The 17,500-nt window shown below is 42.1% G+C and overlaps 2 protein-coding genes across 6 annotated transcripts in view; one reads left to right on the plus strand and one right to left on the minus strand.

Annotated features, from left to right (window-relative positions):
• LOC125037591 (methionine aminopeptidase 1D, mitochondrial-like) overlaps positions 1–1,382 on the plus strand; it is a 25,371-nt gene extending 23,989 nt beyond the window's left edge. For both annotated transcript variants that reach the window (XM_047630781.1, XM_047630780.1), the window contains exon 6: positions 841–1,382. In XM_047630781.1, coding sequence (XP_047486737.1) covers positions 841–1,034 — 194 coding nt within the window. In that variant the 3' untranslated portion in view covers positions 1,035–1,382. The remainder of the gene's footprint in view (positions 1–840) is intronic.
• A 415-nt stretch (positions 1,383–1,797) lies between these two features.
• The window catches only part of LOC125037322 (nuclear receptor coactivator 6-like), an 83,801-nt gene continuing 68,098 nt past the window's right edge, over positions 1,798–17,500 (minus strand). For 2 of the 4 annotated variants that reach the window (XM_047630414.1, XM_047630413.1), the window contains exons 4-12: positions 13,287–16,538; positions 11,613–13,109; positions 10,614–10,769; positions 9,179–9,283; positions 8,652–8,786; positions 8,043–8,434; positions 7,633–7,876; positions 7,391–7,493; positions 1,798–7,251 (exon numbers count right to left, since the gene is read on the minus strand). In XM_047630414.1, the coding sequence (XP_047486370.1) occupies positions 5,561–7,251; positions 7,391–7,493; positions 7,633–7,876; positions 8,043–8,434; positions 8,652–8,786; positions 9,179–9,283; positions 10,614–10,769; positions 11,613–13,109; positions 13,287–16,538 (7,575 nt within the window). In that variant the 3' untranslated portion in view covers positions 1,798–5,560. Of the gene's footprint in view, positions 7,252–7,390; positions 7,494–7,632; positions 7,877–8,042; positions 8,435–8,651; positions 8,787–9,178; positions 9,284–10,613; positions 10,770–11,612; positions 13,110–13,286; positions 16,572–17,500 lie in introns of all 4 variants that reach the window. The other 2 variants (XM_047630412.1, XM_047630411.1) reach the window with 1 other exon arrangement.

Genomic DNA, 17,500 nt, shown 5'->3' on the forward strand with positions numbered 1-17,500 from the left:
CGGGATTACCAACTGAGGTTATATGGGCACCTAGCTCGTTTCCCTGTAGATGACCCTGCCCATTAGGTTGTCTCTCTGCAAGACACTTATGGGTGGAGGAGACCTGTGGGACAACCCAGGAGGTCATGGCTTGTGCAGCACGACAAGACCTGTTAGAGAGAGCCTCCCTGGAGACTTGCCATGAGGGACCCTCATGGCTGGAAGCAAAAGGTGGATGTGGCCATGCACCCCTTGATGATGTTGATGATAATTGTGGCAGAAAGGGTAAAAATGAATTAACAATTAGGATAAGTCAACAGAAGCGGATGAAGAAGAGAAGGAAAAGGAAAGGTGGAGAAGAAAAGACTATGCAAATTTATTGAGGTGAGGGCTGAGGTCAAAGTCAGGGTTAATCCTCTACATTGGGCCGCAGTCTCCATCTCCTAAGCACCCTCTTGACAACGAGCAAGGGATTGAGGGGGAATACTAATATTACTAGTATTAGTATTGTTAATATTAATATTGATATTAATATTAGTATTAGTATTATTGATATTAATCATTAATCATTAATCACCACCACCATCATCAATCATCATCATCATCATCATCATCATCATCATCATCATCATCATCATCATCATCATCATCATCATCATCATCATCATCATCATCATCATCATCATCATCATCATCATCATCATCATCATTAATCATCATCCATTATTACCACCTTTCTGTAAATTATTATTTTTTGTTGTGGTACTTATTACTTAGTGGTTTAAATCATTTAATTATCATTTTGAGGACTTCTTAAGCCTTGTTTTCTAACCATCTCTTCTATCCACCCCTTCCCTCCAGACAACAACTACCCAGGCACTATGGAAGAAGGAATGACCTTCACAGTGGAGCCCATAGTAGCTCAGGGTCAAGAGGACGTGTTGATCCTTGAAGACGGTTGGACAGCAGTCATGGTGGACAATGGTAGAGCAGCACAGTTTGAGCACACTGTCCTCATCACAGAAAGTGGCCATGAAATTCTCACAGCTGTATGATAAAAGAAGGGGGGGTTTAGTGAGGGTGAGGGTGAAAAGTTTTAGAAAGAATGCTATGGTGGATGAATGCAGAGTAGCTCAGTTCAAAGCACTCTGTATTCATTGTAGAAGGCAGTCACAAAATTCCCATAGCAGAGGGTCACAAGAAAAGGTATGGAGATGGATGAGAGGGAAAATAGTAGTTTGTGGTTGTAATGTTTTGGACTGAAAGACTTTTGGGAAGAGGAATTGATTGGGGTGCATTTTGCATTTTGTATTTATGTATGAAAAAAAGCTTTAAATCGGTTTTCTAATTCTTCTCCAAAAGATATATTCCTTATGTACATACAAATAAAAAAGTGTTTTAGTGACTGTATTTGATATTAACCCTACCCATTCACAAAGGAAAAAGTAACCCTAAAGTTTCCTTATTCTCATTTTGACTACTGTTCCATATCATGTATGCATTTAGATGAGCCTATAACTGAGGTTGAAGTTAAATAAATGTGAAGATATTCTGCAAGTGTTTGGAAAATCACATTTTAACTAAATGAGAAAGAATGTGACACCCATTTTCCCATTCCTTCCTTTCTATTTAGTATATGCTCACCTATGCTTGGAAGAGAGCAAGATAGAGTGAAAGAGAAAGATGGGGTAACAAATGAGAAAGTAAAAGAAAAAATATAGAAATCAGAGGAGTAAAATTACAATGAGATACTGGAAAACTTCTCATGCAACTATAATGATGCCTTTTTTTTTTGTTGTTGTTGTTAAACAAACACAGTTTCACTTTTGATTCATAATTTTATTATTAAAAGATACATTTAGTCATCACATATCTTGTGAGTTTACCATACTTCATGGACCCTGAGAGACAAAACATAGGTCCCTTCCAACAAAAAATAACAAAATCAAATGAAAATAGAAAAAAAAATCAACTATCAACTTTTTTAACATTATGAGGTATAAAAAATAACTTATTCAAAATAGTTTTTTCTCTTTCTTTTTTTTTTCTTTCATATGTCATGTTTGCTTAAAATGATAGTCCCTCCCTCATTTAGTGTGGATACATTCCATTGACACACAACTGAGCAACTTGGCCTAGTGTCAAGTACCCAGAGTTAATGGGAGCTCAGAAAAGTAACCCATAATATAGGAATTTCTTATCTTAAATAAAAAATCAACTGAAAAAAGTTTGAAATTTTTTAAATTCACAAATCGATCGTACATTTTTTATGCAAAGGGGGTAAACTTTCCTCGAAAAAAGGCACTGAACAGTGTCCCTATGAAGACTGGAGAGATCACTTCTTAGAACATGAAAGATGGTGATTCTTCCAACCAGCTTTCAAATATGGGCTACTCTCCTAGCAGTGGAAAACTCAATAATGAAAACCCCATTAATTTTTTTAGATTCATTAACTGGACCAATAATCGAAAACTGGCCTAACAGCAACAGAGACGTTCTGGAGGGGGCAGATGATCTCTATGGCACAGTTCAATTTTGCAGACCCCCTCCCTTATACTCACAACAGATCACTGGGTGGTCAGGTCACATTACGGTAACAAGACATACGTTGAGTAACTTTTGTTTCGATGGGAGACTGTACTTAAAATAATAATTATAATTAAACAATTTTCTTAGGAGAATATGGATTAAAAAGTGATACTTCAGAATTTACACTGACTACCTTTTTTTTTTTGCCATTCAGTACGGAAGAAGTATACTTAATGCCAGATTCTTTCACGGGGTGAATTTTGAATTTGGCTGTTGAAAGGAAAGCATTTTGGGATATTCATAAAAGCACCGCTGACCCCATTTGTAGCACAATGTGAAGCACATATGGACACTGGGCTAAAACAATGTCTTCATGCTCCGGTGTCTGACAAGTCTGTGGTTTCTGTCACAATGTAACCACAAGCTTTTAATTAATTCTTTAGCTAATGAAGCCTGAAATCTTAAGCAGAGCAAATTGTCCAGCAAATTCTGTATATTGATATTCCAGTAGTTCAACATCATTTGCATGTGAATATGACACATAACTAGCTGCTCACAAAAAGTGCTCTGCATACACATTTGCTGCTGCTTGAGACATTGTGCCTTCACCTTAAAAACTGTTTCAGCAGACAGGTTAAAGAAACTTAACAAATTCTCTCATGGTACTATAAAACTAATACTGCATATTTTTTGCATAAAATGCAATAAACAGTCTGTTAAGTCTATATAAAAAACTGCACCATTGATATGCACAAGCAATAATAGAGCTGTAGAATACTATGAGGACACACCCAATAGGATGTTTAAGAAGATTCCTGGAACCTGTGACTGCTTACTTGGAAGGGACACCACTGATAAGAAATAAACAAGTATTGCATGTATTGTACACAATAAAAACTAAACCTCAATATCGCTGCCGTATTTGTGGTATGAAAGCTATCTAGGTTATACAGCTACCTTCCACAGGGTGAAGCCTCGGCATAAGCTAGTTGTACTCTTAAAGGAAGTAGCAAAGACCTCCAAAAATTCTGGAACTGACCACAAGAAAAAAAAGAGGGAGGGGGAGAGAGAGAAATAAACTAAAAGAGGAAAAACAAAAATATAATTGCCTCTACTATCTGTTCCTGACCATTCTTCTACTATTTATTTTTTCAGAGAGGGAAGAACTGGCATTTGTCTTCTTAACATGTAGCTGCCAAAGTACCAGTCTTATTCCTAATGTCCATGAAGTACACTCCAAAGGACAAAGGTGCCTTCATGCCAGTTCTTCCACAAGCTTACTTGGGTGTCATCACTAGGAGGGAAAATCACTGAAAGCTTGCTATCAAGCTCTGTCTGGTATGAGAGTGTTAGTTATCAAGTCAATCATTTTTCTCCCCTAAAAGAAATGATACTACTTAATAAATGTAATATTTCAAATGAGTTGTTGGATTGTCCAGAATACCTTGGTGGATACTAAAAAATAAATAAAAGAAAAACAGGAAAAGTTGATTATTGGGCCAATAATTTATTTATCAAAGAAATTCTCACTGAGCCCTATAAATAAATGAGCCCTATCAATTAGCAGTTTCAGTTTACAATAATCATTTCCATATATTTTACATTTTTAGACAGAAAATTGAGCACAAACCATTTTTTTTTCCATAATAACAGCTTTTCCTTTAATATCTTCCAGATAAGTAACACTCCCTTACACTCAATAATAAATATCACTAAACATTTACGCGTTCCACCAGTTTCCCTTCCTTGTGAAAAGCTATTTTCAATGTGATTATTGATTGTTCACAATTGCCTTCTTGAAATACGATGGAGCAGGGGGACAACTAGTAAAGAATTATGCATCTTTGACTTATTGCAAACCCATAATGTTGGATTAACAGAATTCTGCATCACCACACTGCTGAAGTACTGTTTTGTAGATAGCAAGTCAGCCTGTATTTTTTTCATTTTATTTAGCTTTGTCATAAAAAAGTCATAATCAATAATTATAATAAAGATAAAATTATATCAGTTATCTAGGCTGATAAACTCCCTGAAAATCTCAACAACCTATGGGACAATAGTAGTAAGTACATGGCAAAAATATACACACAAACCATACTTCATACCACTGCAACAGTAGAAAATGAGAAAAGCTTGTAAAAAAATCACACTTGAGATCACATATTTTGAGAATGAGTTTCCTTATGAAGGGCATTAACCACGCTTGTTAGGTCGTCTAAATTACTCTAATAGGATCCTATATAAAACATTTACACCTACTGAAACATAGGTACACCACAGGGTTTTTAAGTATTAAAAAGTCTTCGAATGACTTTGACAATCACATGGGGAAATCCTGCCCTTTCCCATTCTAAGAAGCCCCCTTTCAAGATGAGCCACGCATCCCATGGCCTCTTTTTCACAAGTTGCTCCAACACTGGGAGACAAGAACGCACCTCCATCTCTAGCAGCCCGGAGCAAATTGTGGAAAGAAAGAAGAAAAAAAAAAAAGAAAAGAAAAGAAAAGAAAGACAAAATGTGCTGAGACTGTGAGTCATCTTGACAGAGGTTTAGTAATTGCAAACGTGTCACTTGTTACTGAGCAATCATACCCTGGCTATATACAGTCCAGAAGTAGAGGTGGATTGAGACTAGATTCAACATTAAGATGCTAGAAAAAAATATATAAAACAAACAAACAAAAAAAAGATGATTACTAATTAAATAGAGGGGGATGGGGGAAATTGATAAAAAGAAAAGTTTAAACTTTCAATAATAGGCTAAAAAGTTGGGCACTGAAGTTTTCTTCCAAGAAATAAATAAGCAGATGTATATTTATCAGACATCACGATTACATTTACATGAAATCTTGATGGATAAAAACTGATTTTCTTCTCCATAAACTCAACACTTTTTATACATCCATTCTATTTGTGCTATATTAAAGAACTGCAAGGTATAAGAGCCAAGATGGTAATAATAAAAAAAGATTCGTACATCAATTCAAAACAAAAATAAACATAAACAACAATCATCTCTCCAGAAACATATAAAGAGGAGATAAGGGAGCCTAATAATAGTTATGCGAGTTTCTTGGTTGACTCCCAGAATGCCCATATGGCTGAGAATGGTTATGCCGACTGGAGTACTCCTGTCCATAGTGGTCGTTCAGAGGCTGCAATCGGGGACTGTAATCTCTGGATGTCCTGTGATCACTTAGGTTTTCGATACTGGAAGCGCCTTCACTCCTTCGCCACTCAACACCACTGTTGTGGTTCCAAGTTCTGTTCTCATGGTTGGCATGTTGCAATGAATTTTCCTCTCCTTCGCTCTGGTGATGCGAGTGAATTGTCCACACAGAGTTATTCCGGTCGCACCAGTCATTCTTATCTATCCGGTCGTGCCGGTCACCTCTCTCACTTCTGTCCGCCCTCTCACCTCGGTCCCCTCCTTCCGCCCTGTCCCCTCTGTTATCACTTTTTTCTCGCCTTCTCTTCTTACTACTACGTTCCTCAATCTGTTTTTTGTATCTTTTGTCCTTGAGCACATCCTGGAGCACAACCTTCACCTCCTTCAGCCCATGTCCCTCTTGATCTCCCTCATCCTCTTCCTCCTCTTCCTCCTCTTCAAATGGCCTTCTGGGCACCTCCTCCAGTTGTTCCTCTTCCTCCTCCTCTTCCTCCTCATTCTGTTCCACCCGATACTCTCGCTTTCTCTCTTCACCCACACTGTAATACGCCCCTGAACCTTCCTGTTTCTTGAGTGTTAATTTAAGACCAATCCCTCTTTCCTCTGTTCTTATACGCAAGGGAGGGACTATTGCCCTATCATCTGATTTTAATTTGATTTTAAGCTTTTTTGGTGGTCTATCCTCTTTCTCCCTATCCCTTCCTCTTTCTTTATCTCTCTCTTTTACTTTATCAGATTTTCTTCTATCTCTATCTGTTCTTTCTTTTCTTTTATCTTTGTCTGTCCTATCAGCACCTATTTTTGATACTGGAGAATGCACTTGCCTGAAGGATTCTTTTGCATTCTCCTCGTATTCAGGAGATTTCACCTTTTTTGCATTGTCACTTTGAGTTCGGTGCATCTCTGGCGACTGAGAACAAACCGGAATTCTGTCTAGAACCGCTGCCTCAGAGTTCGTCCATGTATCGTACTCTAGCAATGCAGCCTGGCTTTTCTCAGGACTGTTCTGTCTACTTGTACACACCACTTCACTATCACAAATCACTAACTCCTGTTCTTGCTCCAACTCTTGTTTTGAATCTCTGTCACTCGACACATCCAAATCACACGTTTTGTTGTTACAGTCGACACTTGCTACACTTGACTTATCCTCCTTCTCTTCCTCTTCTGCCTTGACCTGTTCCTCCTCCTCTTCCTCCATGAAGATCTGAAGTTGGGAATCTCCTTCTAGACCATCATCAAACTCCTCCAGTTCCGTTTTCTCTTCCTTCAGCTCACCCTGTGCTGCTTCTTGCTTAATCTCACTCTTTACCTCCTCCTTGACTTCCTCTTTTGCCACTTCTTTTACTGCTTTATTCTCCTCCACTTCTACCTTTGCCTCTTCCTCTTCCCTATCACCCTCTTCCTCTACTTCCTCTTCTTCTGCTTCCTCTTCCTCCTCCTCCTCCTTTATCCAAGGCTCAAATGTGTATATCTTCTCGTCATCCCACTCAAGCTCCCATGGATACGGAGGATCAGGCGGTAATGTTTCACCAGTGATCCAGTGTTCAGGTGCTGATGGTAGGTCTAAATCTGAAAGAGAAATCCACATCAGAACTACAAGTCATGAGAGCTGAAGCTTCACTTGAGCACTACTTTGAGGTAAACTGTACCACTGTGTCATAGAATAACATCTCTAACCATAGAAAAATAACTTATTTCATATACTAACTCTTCCCATTTTGGACATCGTTTTTATCCCTCTCGATGTTTATCTTTTCTTCTTGTACAAACATGCGGTAGAGCATCACCATCTCTGAGGAGGCATGTCGTCTCTGCAAATGAAAGAGAGATTTTAAGAAAGTCAAAATTAACAAAAAAAATATATGTGCATAAATAAAAATAAAGCCATACAATAAGTCTACTGATTACATCAATGTTTAGCAATGCATCAAAATATATTAAATTTCTTACCATACTGTCTTTTATAAGGAGTGACTGGTACTTGTATTTCATATTATTATACTTTTTGAGAAGACTCTCTGCCTGAACCTCAAACTGGGCATCAGACTCAGCCAGATCCCTTGGAGTGGGACCATGATCGCTGTACACATGGTAACGGATGAGCCGCTTGCAAGCATCAATTTTATTCTTGAATGGATTACGGTAATCTGGGTTCAAGGCGCCATTTTGGTCTGTTTTCAGCTGATGCTCAAACCTGTTTGAGTGAATAGTCTTGCATTATAAATGTCCTAATTTTTAGAGCAGTATATAAATTTCCAACAACATATAAGAAATCCAAATTGCATTTTTATAAAATAGATAATGAATAAAAAATTTTAAAAATAAAAATAACGAATAAAATAAAATAAAATTCATCTTACAGCTGATCCTTGGTAATGCTGAAGGCTGGTGATGGAGCAGGTGCCTTAGAGTGGCTCTGGCAGTGCTGGTCTTGAGTCCCCATGGTCACAGTTACACAGGAAGTTGCAGCTGTGGCTGGGGTCTGCACCACCATGCTTGTTGTCACTAGGGCCTTTGGGGACGGTCCCGAGGTGGTGGGGTGGGAAGCAGGCGGGGTGGCTGAAGACACTGGGGAGCACTGGGGTGGGGTTGTTTTTACAGAGTAGCTCAGGTTGTTGTTTGTGGTGCAGCTAGAGATAGTGGTGGATGTGGTGGGCACAGTGGGTGAGGGAACTGAGGTGGCAATGGTGGGCATGCTTGCACCAACACCAGGGCTGGCACTCACTCTACTCTGTCCAGAATTCACTGCCACCTGTGACACAGAAGAAAGATGTAAGTCTTGGAGATGATGGATTTAAAAAGGGCTAATAAACAATTTTTCTTCTACACACCTGTGATCTTATCACAAACAAACTGAAAACATAAATGACATATTGTACTTATCAACAATTACTTTCTCTTTTATCCTCGATATTCTACAACACATCACACTGGTTTGGATTCTCTAAATAAGGTAGCTTTTTAACTACCTGTCCACTTGGAGACACATGTGGAGTTGTTGTCGATTGCGCCCCAGGGGATGTCACAACTCCTGTTGAGGGCGTTGGGATGGTTTCCTTCCATCTCTGCAAACCTTGCTTATTCTGTTCTGTTCTCTGTTGACCCTGTGTCATCCATAAAAAACATCATTATAAATGATGAATGAACAAATAAATACATAACAAATTCCATATTGCCAACTAAAGATGTTAATTGGGTATCATTCTTCAACCTCTTCTGGATGAGCTAGAATAAGTGAGGAACATTTCTGACAAATCCAAACTTTAAGAAAATGTTTTGCCCCAAAAATAGATGGTAACAGTAAAGAAAAAAACAAAAATACGTGTACTGGGCTGAACCTAAATGGACACATGACCATAAACAATTACAAAAAGGTTTGTTAACTTCATTCAAAGTTTCACTGACCAAGGTCAACAAACACACAAACTCATCCCTAAACTATGAGGATGGTTTGGTGGTGAGAACAATAATAATCCTCACAACTCCTTTTTCTGACCTGTTGTAAATGCTTGATATGCTGTTTGAATGGAGTGAATGTGATGATTTTGTGCCCCACAGGATGAGAGTACCTTACTGGCGTAGGCTGGCTGGGAGCAGGAGCCTGAGGAAGTAAAACTCATCAGTCTGGCTTTCAAAACTTTTAACATATTTAGGTAGGTGTGGGATATCTTTTTTTCTTCTACATAATCCATTCTATTACATTTTCAATTACGATTAAATTGCCCATTTTGCTTTAAAATATTCCCATTTCAAAATACAGAGGGGCAAATATATGTATATACATATGATTGTATCACATCGAAGCATGTATACTGTGAGTATATGTAGGTAGGAAGGTGTGTAGATGGATATGTAGGTTGGTAAGTAGGTAGAGGTGTGGGAGTAGATATGTAGGTAGGTCCATAGGTAGGAAGGTAGGTAGGTAGGAAGGTGTGTAGGTAGGTGTGGAGGTAGGTACTTATGTATGTATGTATGTACTTATGTAGGTAAGTAGGTACATAAGTTGGTAGGTAGGTAGATAAATAGGTAGGTAGGTAGGTAGGTAGGTAGGTAGGTAGGTAGATAGGTAGGTAAGTAAGTAGGTAGGTAAGTAAGTAGGTAGGTAAGTAAGTAGGTAGGTAGGTAAGTAGGTAAGTAGGTAAGTAAGTAGGTAAGTAGGTAGGTAGGTAGGTAACTAGGTAGGTAGGTAGGTAGGTAGGTAGGTAGGTAGGTAGGTAGGTAAGTAGGTAGGTAGGTGTGGAGGTAGGTAGGTAGGTGTGGAGGTAGAGAGGTAGGTGTGGAGGTAGAGAGGTAGGTGTGGAGGTAGAGAGGTAGGTGTGGAGGTAGAGAGGTAGGTGTGGAGGTAGAGAGGTAGGTGTGGAGGTAGAGAGGTAGGTGTGGAGGTAGAGAGGTAGGTGTGGAGGTAGAGAGGTAGGTGTGGAGGTAGAGAGGTAGGTGTGGAGGTAAAGAGGTAGGTGTGGAGGTAGAGAGGTAGGTGTGAAGGTAGAGAGGGAGGTGTAGAGTTAAGTAGGTAGGTAGGTAGGTGTGTAGTAGTTAGTTAGTTAGTGAGTAAGTGTCTGTATGTGAATGAGTGAGTGAGAATGAGAGAGAGAGAGAGAGAGAGAGAGAGAGAGAGAGAGAGAGAGAGAGAGAGAGAGAGAGAGTGTGTGTGTGTGTGTGTGTGTGTGTGTGTGTGTGTGTGTGTGTGTGTGTGTGAATGTGTGTGTGTGTGTGTGTGTGTGTGTGTGTGTGTGTGTGTGTGTGTGTGTGTGTGTGTGTGTGTGTGTGTGTGTGTGTGTGTGTGTGTGTGTGAGTGAGTGAGTGAGTGTGTGAGTGAGTGAGTGAGTGAGTGAGTGAGTGAGTGAGTGTGTGTGTGTGTGTGTGTATGTGCATATAACATATAAGGAATTCTGACAATCCAGAAATGTACAACAACATATTGGCCTACATACTATATGAGGCTGCTGAGTGGTGGTTGTGACTGTTACATGCTTTCCAGTGGCCATGATTTTTTTGTATTCTGCATAGAGCTGCTGTAGCGATGCCTGGTCCTGGTCAGACTTCTTGTTTTGGAGTGACTGAATCTGAGAGTGTACTTTCTTGAGTGCCTGGATGGGAAAACAATGATAACAATAACAACAGAATTCAATGCTGATAATGACAATATTAAATCAAATTAATTAATAATTAGAATTAGAGAATCTAAGAAGTCACTGTACATTACTTGAAATAAATTCACAACCCACACTCTGACACACATTTTTTAAAAAGAAATACATGTATATCTATTAGAAATAATAATGAAATAAACACATAAACATTCCACAATGACTGTCTCACCCAATTATCTACAGATCTCAGCTTCAGTTCATCTGCTGTTACAATGACATGCCAGTACCTCCCCTTGGTGCACTGGGGAGCTTTCTGGTACATTAAACATCATCACCTGTTGTGCCTTTCACACTGATAAAGACTCTCACCCTAACACACTCCCAGACCCTTAAAGACTCCCTTATCTCTATCTCTTTATCTTCTCTTATGGGGAGAAAAAAGATATCGGTCAGGCTTGATACTTAATTTCGAAAGTACTCATTGACTTATGATTACCTCTGTGCATTAGTAATGAAACAATCATCAAATCAAACACTAAGAAAAGGCTTATGAGGCATACTCAGACTTCAACTTAGATTCACTTTAACTACTCATTAATACCAACAAATATGCTGGAAAAAGGTATGCATAAAAATTGATATTTTCACTAAAAATTGCCAATGCACATAGACACAAGGGACAGCTAAGGGACAGACAAACAGGCAGACATGCTCAACTTACTCAATCATAGTCTTATACGTATATAAATCACACACAAGTAAAATTACCTGAATCTTGTAACATAATAAGCTTAGAGAGTAGTACTATTAGAAACAACAGATGGTATCTCTCAGTCTTACCTCCTGGTTATGTGGCGAAAGAATGAGGTGTTTGATTTGTTTAATCTGCGGTTTCTGGCCACCAATCACGACCCCTGGAGTGTGTTGCACTGCTGTACTGGTGGATGTTATGGTGGAAGGGGTGGTAGTTACTTGCGATTGTGATGTGACAGTGATTGATGACGTAACTGTGACCATGGCGGCTGGTTGAGTTACTGATGACAGACTAGAGGCAACCGTGGATGTGCTTTCTGTGAGACCTACCATCTCCCCCACAGGTAATAATGTTGTTCTCTGGGATGTGCTATTGCTCAAGTTAAGGGCTGGTGTCTTGAGGCTGGAACCACTTAGGCCATTGGGTAGTGCTGCCAGAGGCATCGACTGCTGGTTTGTCCCACTGGTGGAGTTAGCAGTGCCTGCTTTCAGTCTCTCCTGTAAGCTCTGTTTCCCTATTATCTGGTTTGATGGCATAGGTGGAATGGAGTCAGTCTCCTTATCTTTTCTCTTCTTTTTATTTGATTTTGATTTATTTTTACTGGAGTCTATGAGATTTTGACCTTTCTGAAGGGATGCAACATATTCATTCTGGAAGCTCGGAGGCTTACTGTTACTCTCAATGTTTTTAGTTACAAATGCACCTGTATTACTGGTGTGACTAGGAACATTATCTTGCAGCAAAGTATTTACAATCTGGGGATGGTTTTGTGACATTGGCACATTTTCTGAATTAGTTTGTGTAACACTAGTTTGTGGAATGAGTGCCGAGTTGGTAACAAAGGGTTTGTGGCTTATAATAGCACCAGACACAACACTGTTTGTAGCACTAGAAGACACAATCACAGCAGAACTCTGAGGCACTTGGCTAGCTTGACTGGGCACCAGTATACTAAGAGGAGCCGGCGAGGAAAAAGTTGTACCAGTTGACACTCCACCTTCAGGTATGCTCATCACACCTCCTACACTGACTACTGTGAGCATAGAACCACCACCATCGGTCGAAACTTGCACAGGAACACTGGACTGTTCTCCACTGGCATTGGAGAGACCCTGTTGCCCCGACAGGAGTGATGGCAGGAGAGGCTGTCCAGGGGTGAAAGTTTTCTCTGAGGCAGGCAAGTGTAGTGTCTGCAACAGATGTGTGTTCTGGGCCACCTGGGAGATATCCCCTCCTGTCTGGGTCTTGGCTGGCAACTGTGTCACCTTTGGCACAGCTTGCTGCAGCTGTAATGGCCGCGTCTTTGAAGTCCCACTTGGCCCATGAACAACGACGTTCGTTGTCACCTGCGTTGGGGTAGTGAGTAACTGGGTGAAGGAAGGCAGGGATCCCACAGTGGGAAGAGCATTGGCTCCAATCATCCCAGCACCTCCAGTTCCAGCCATCACTGTGGGCATGCCACTATTCATCACATTCACCACACCTCCTCCACTGCCCATGCCTGCCACAGATGACACTCCAACACCTGCCCCTCCTATCACTTGCATCTGATGCTGACAGGCTGGTATCACCAACCCACCAACCTTATTGGAGAAAAAAAGAAAATAAGAAAGAAGCAACAATGTATTCCATTGCATTTCAACAAAATTAAAGTTTGAAATTAAGGATTTTCTTTTTTTTTTTAACCTTATATTTCACTGGTTTAGTTTCATCCATTGATCAAAAGTGAAAAAAAAAAAAAATGTTGTAAGAAAACTCACCTGTGAACCTGTTGGTGTTGATGGAAGAGTCAATTGAGGTTTGGTGAGATCAGACCCCAAGATAACCTTGCCACTAGGATCCAAAGTCAAGCACATACCACCTTGTACATTTGCCACAGACGTCATTAGCCCACTTGTTGAATTTGTTACAACCGTCCCTGTTGGAAATGAGCTGGATATGCCCACCAAAGTGGGTGTCTGAGATGAGCCCATTACAACATGACTGGTACTTTCAGGAGTAAAACTCGTGCTGGATTCAGATCTAGGTATATTAGCTGACACAGGAGCTGTTGTGACAACTGCCTGTGCCACAGCTGCTGAGGCTACAGGAGTAGTTGTCGTCTGGCCACCTTCTAACCCCTCACTTCCAAGCCCTATTTCATTCTCATCAAACAGCATCATGTCACCCATAATGCCAGTTTCTTTTAAAATATCATTCAAGTTGATTGAACTCCCTTTATTCTTCAATTTTTCATCTTTGGGTTCTTTCTCTTTCTTTTTCTTTTTGGACTTTTTCTTAGTATTTTTATTGGGGTCACTCACAGTTTGGTGTGTCCCAACCTCAGCAGCTGTCACAATGGAGGCAGGTGCCACATTTTCTTCTATCACAGTTTGCTTAGTGGTGGTTATCACAGATGGGAGGGAGGAGGGTAAAGATGAAGCCAGCTGGAGAGGTGCTCCTGGAACAGACACATGCAACTGTTGTCCGCTCCCCGGCATTTGTATATGACCCATACTCACCACCGGAGCCATATTTGCCGTCGCCACAGAGGAAGGGGCAAGCTGAAGGGGCCCTGAGCCCACTTGTGGTGCCAGGGTTCTCATTGTAGCACCCCCAGCTGCTATAAGACCCTGTAGGTTTACCGTCTGGCCTGCTGGCACGGCTACAAACGTGGGACCATTTGGGGTCTGGATTTGCTGAAGCTGTAGTGGTGCTTGGGGTGCAACCAATCTGATGATAGGCTGGGGTCCCCGTGCAGCACCTGGTGCTCCTATCATACCAGGCCCAATATTCTGGGGGATAACAAAAGCTGGACCACCCTGACCATTGCCTGGAAAAACAACAGTCTGGGGCTGGCTGGCTTTAGCTCCAGCACTCACCAACTGATGCTGACCTGGCATTGGCACTAGCAGGGCTTGCCCAGGGGCCCCTGCACCCGAGTGTCCAGATGGTCTGACCAGGAGGACGCCGTTGGGCTGTTGGATGAGTAGAGGTTGCTGAAGACTTGACTGCAGAAGGGAGGGGTTGATGACAAACCCTCCAAGACCTTGCTGGCTGGCAACCATTGTAGTGGCCTGCTGACCCCCTGCCCCAATGACAATTGGCTGCTGAGTGCCAGGGGTGACGGGACGACTGCCAATGAGGGCTTTCCCTGGGGGTGCAGGGGGAGGCTGGCCAACCACAGCTTGTTGTGGAGGCTTGGGCAACAACTGTGGTTGTTTGGGTTGTATTGGTTTATGAGAAGGTGTAACAAGAGGTTGCCTTGGTTGGGTTGGCTGTGGTGATGAAACTATCTGGATTAGCTGCCCTCCTGAAACCATCTGCTTCACACCAGCTGTGGCCTGCTGTACACCTGGCTGTGGTAACACCATGCCATTAGACCCAACCACCTGTGAAAGAGGCAACTGTGGAACTAAGCCTTGCACCATTCCAACATTACCCATTACACCCTGAACCACACCAGCTGCTGGCTGCTGTTGTGGCAGTTGGCTTATACTGCTGTGTGTCTGAGGTGTTGGGGTGGCAGCTGGGGAGGGAGTTGGTGGAGCAGGGGACCTCATGGCACTGACATTGCTGTGTGGAGATGGTGCAGGAGATCGCGTGCTATATTGGACAGGACTTGGTACTGCTGGATGGGGTGATGGGGTGGTTGGATGATAGGATGATGGACTGGGCGAGGTACGTGGTAATGCTGTTCCTGGTGACTTGCTGGGAACGGAGAATGGAGAGGCTGCTGGTGTGGGAGGCTGCCCTGATTGCTGTAATGTTACTGTATGTGTTTGTTGTTGTTGCTGCTGCTGTTGCTGAATGGCTGGGCTGCTGGGTGTTACATAGAGAGGTGCTGGAGCCCCACCAAGGCCAGTTACACCAGTGCTGACCATTTGGGCTGTGGTAGTGATCAGCTGACTACTGTTGATCACTTGCCCACCCTGGATGAGCTGGCCACCCTGTAACACCTGGCTGCCTTGTATGACTTGACCTCCTTGTAAAATCTGACCCCCATGCAACATGTGTGCTCCATGGAGCACCTGTCCCCCCTGCAGAACCTGGCCATTGTGCAACACCTGCCCACCTGGAAGAAGTTGGCTGGTTGGCATGACCTGTGTGGATCCAGGTGCCTGCAGAAGCTGGGTGCCCTGTAAGAGTTGTGGTGAGGCGGACGTTATAATCTGGCCCCCTGATGTGATTACCTGGTTGGGCCCCCCTACCAACTGGACTCCGCTTGACATAACCTGGGACGTGGCTTGAGCAGCAGCTTGCGAAATGACCTGAGGAGGAGGCTGGGGTGTGGTTGGGAGACTCCCCTGACTATTCTTTGTTGCAGGGGAAATCTGAGGCCTGACTGCAACTGGACGTGGAGAGGGTTGGACTGGAAGCTGTGGCTGCGGCTGGGGCTGCTGTGCTTGTGGTATGGAGGGCAGACGAGAAGCTGTTGTGGTGAGTATCGTCGGGGGCAAGCTATGGCCCACTGCTCCGACATTTGCTTGGTGGTGTGGCTGTGAGAGAAGCTGGCCCTGCGGCTGTGGCTGGGAGGGGAATGCAGCAGGGGAGGCCAGGAGCTGTTGTAGGGTGGGGGGGTCATTCTCCCGGCTTCCATCCCCCCCATTGGTGTTTGGGGCCCCCACCACATGGGGAGCCCCAGATGACTGAATGGCTACATTTTGCTGCTGCTGATGGGCATGTTGCTGATGCTGGGGATGCGGAGCTTGCTGGTGTGGCTGGGGCTGGGGTGGCTGCTGCGGCTGGGGTGGCTGAGGCGGTTGCTGCTGTGGCTGTTGTGGCTGTGGCTGCTGATGTTGCTGTTGCTGCTGCTGAGGATGAGGTGCCCCCTGTGGTGCAGCAGGGAGTGTAGGGGAAGGTAAGACTTGCTGTAACACATGGGTGGGCACCTGCGAGTGGTTGAGGGGGTGGCTGCCCCCCCGCACTTGACCAAGAAACTGGCCATCTAAGACGAGGTTGTCCAGGCAACTGCTGACTAGCCCGGAGTCCGTTGAGGAGGTCACATTGTCGAAGCGAGGAGAGTCTAAGCCCTGCCAGAGGAGACCACCGTCAGTGGGAAAACTCTGCCGTCAAACAAAAAATTTGCAATAAGATTAATCAAGACACAGAAAAAATTAAAAAACTCATAATTGCCACACATGGCCATGGACAGATAGATCATTTCATCATATCTGCTGAAACAAAAAAACTATAAACCACAAAAAATTAATCACCATTAACAAAATCAATTAATCAAATACAGAAAGAAAGAAAGAAAAAAAAATTCTTTCAAAACAAATTGATGTAACAGAAATACCCATTTTCCAGGCATAATCCAATCTTTTTTATTCCTTTTCCTTTCTTTTATCAAATTATTCCATTGCCACCACTGTAGCTTTGTTTTGTGAATATTATTTACACACAGATGGCTCCACACAAGCTCAGTCAACAAAGAGTTAATTGACAGGTCCTAAGTGACCTTACTTTTTTTTCTAATTCTGCTAATATTGGTCCTTTTATTATTATTCTAGGCATCATGATTATCATAAAAAAAACATTAAAATATTAACTGCTAAGTAACAAAGAATCTTCCTTAAACCATAAAAGGAGAAAGTGGGTGAGAGAGACTTGGTGACTAAGCTCTTGGAGAGTCACAAATGTATAAACACAATTAATAAACAAAAACCACAGTGGATATGGCATATACATACATAATATCCACAACAGCATGGGTTAAGTGGCTAAATTTCTTGGTGACCTTAAAGGCTGGATAAATATCCTCTACAATTTATCATTCAAATTTGAGAAGGAAATCTTGTTTTATTTTTTTTTTCTATTTGAGAAGGAAATCTTGTTTTATTTTTTTTTCTCTCTCTTCTTTTTTTAAGTATTCTGTTCTGTAGCATCTACATATCATAAGACAATTTACATAAAGGAACATACATAGTTCTCAAAATATTTTTATCGTGCGCGCGCGCGCGTGTGTGTGTGTGTGTGTGTGTGTGTGTGTGTG

The sequence above is a fragment of the Penaeus chinensis genome, chromosome 23 (genome assembly GCF_019202785.1).
Source record: "Penaeus chinensis breed Huanghai No. 1 chromosome 23, ASM1920278v2, whole genome shotgun sequence".
Classification (NCBI taxonomy): Eukaryota; Metazoa; Arthropoda; class Malacostraca; order Decapoda; family Penaeidae; genus Penaeus; species Penaeus chinensis.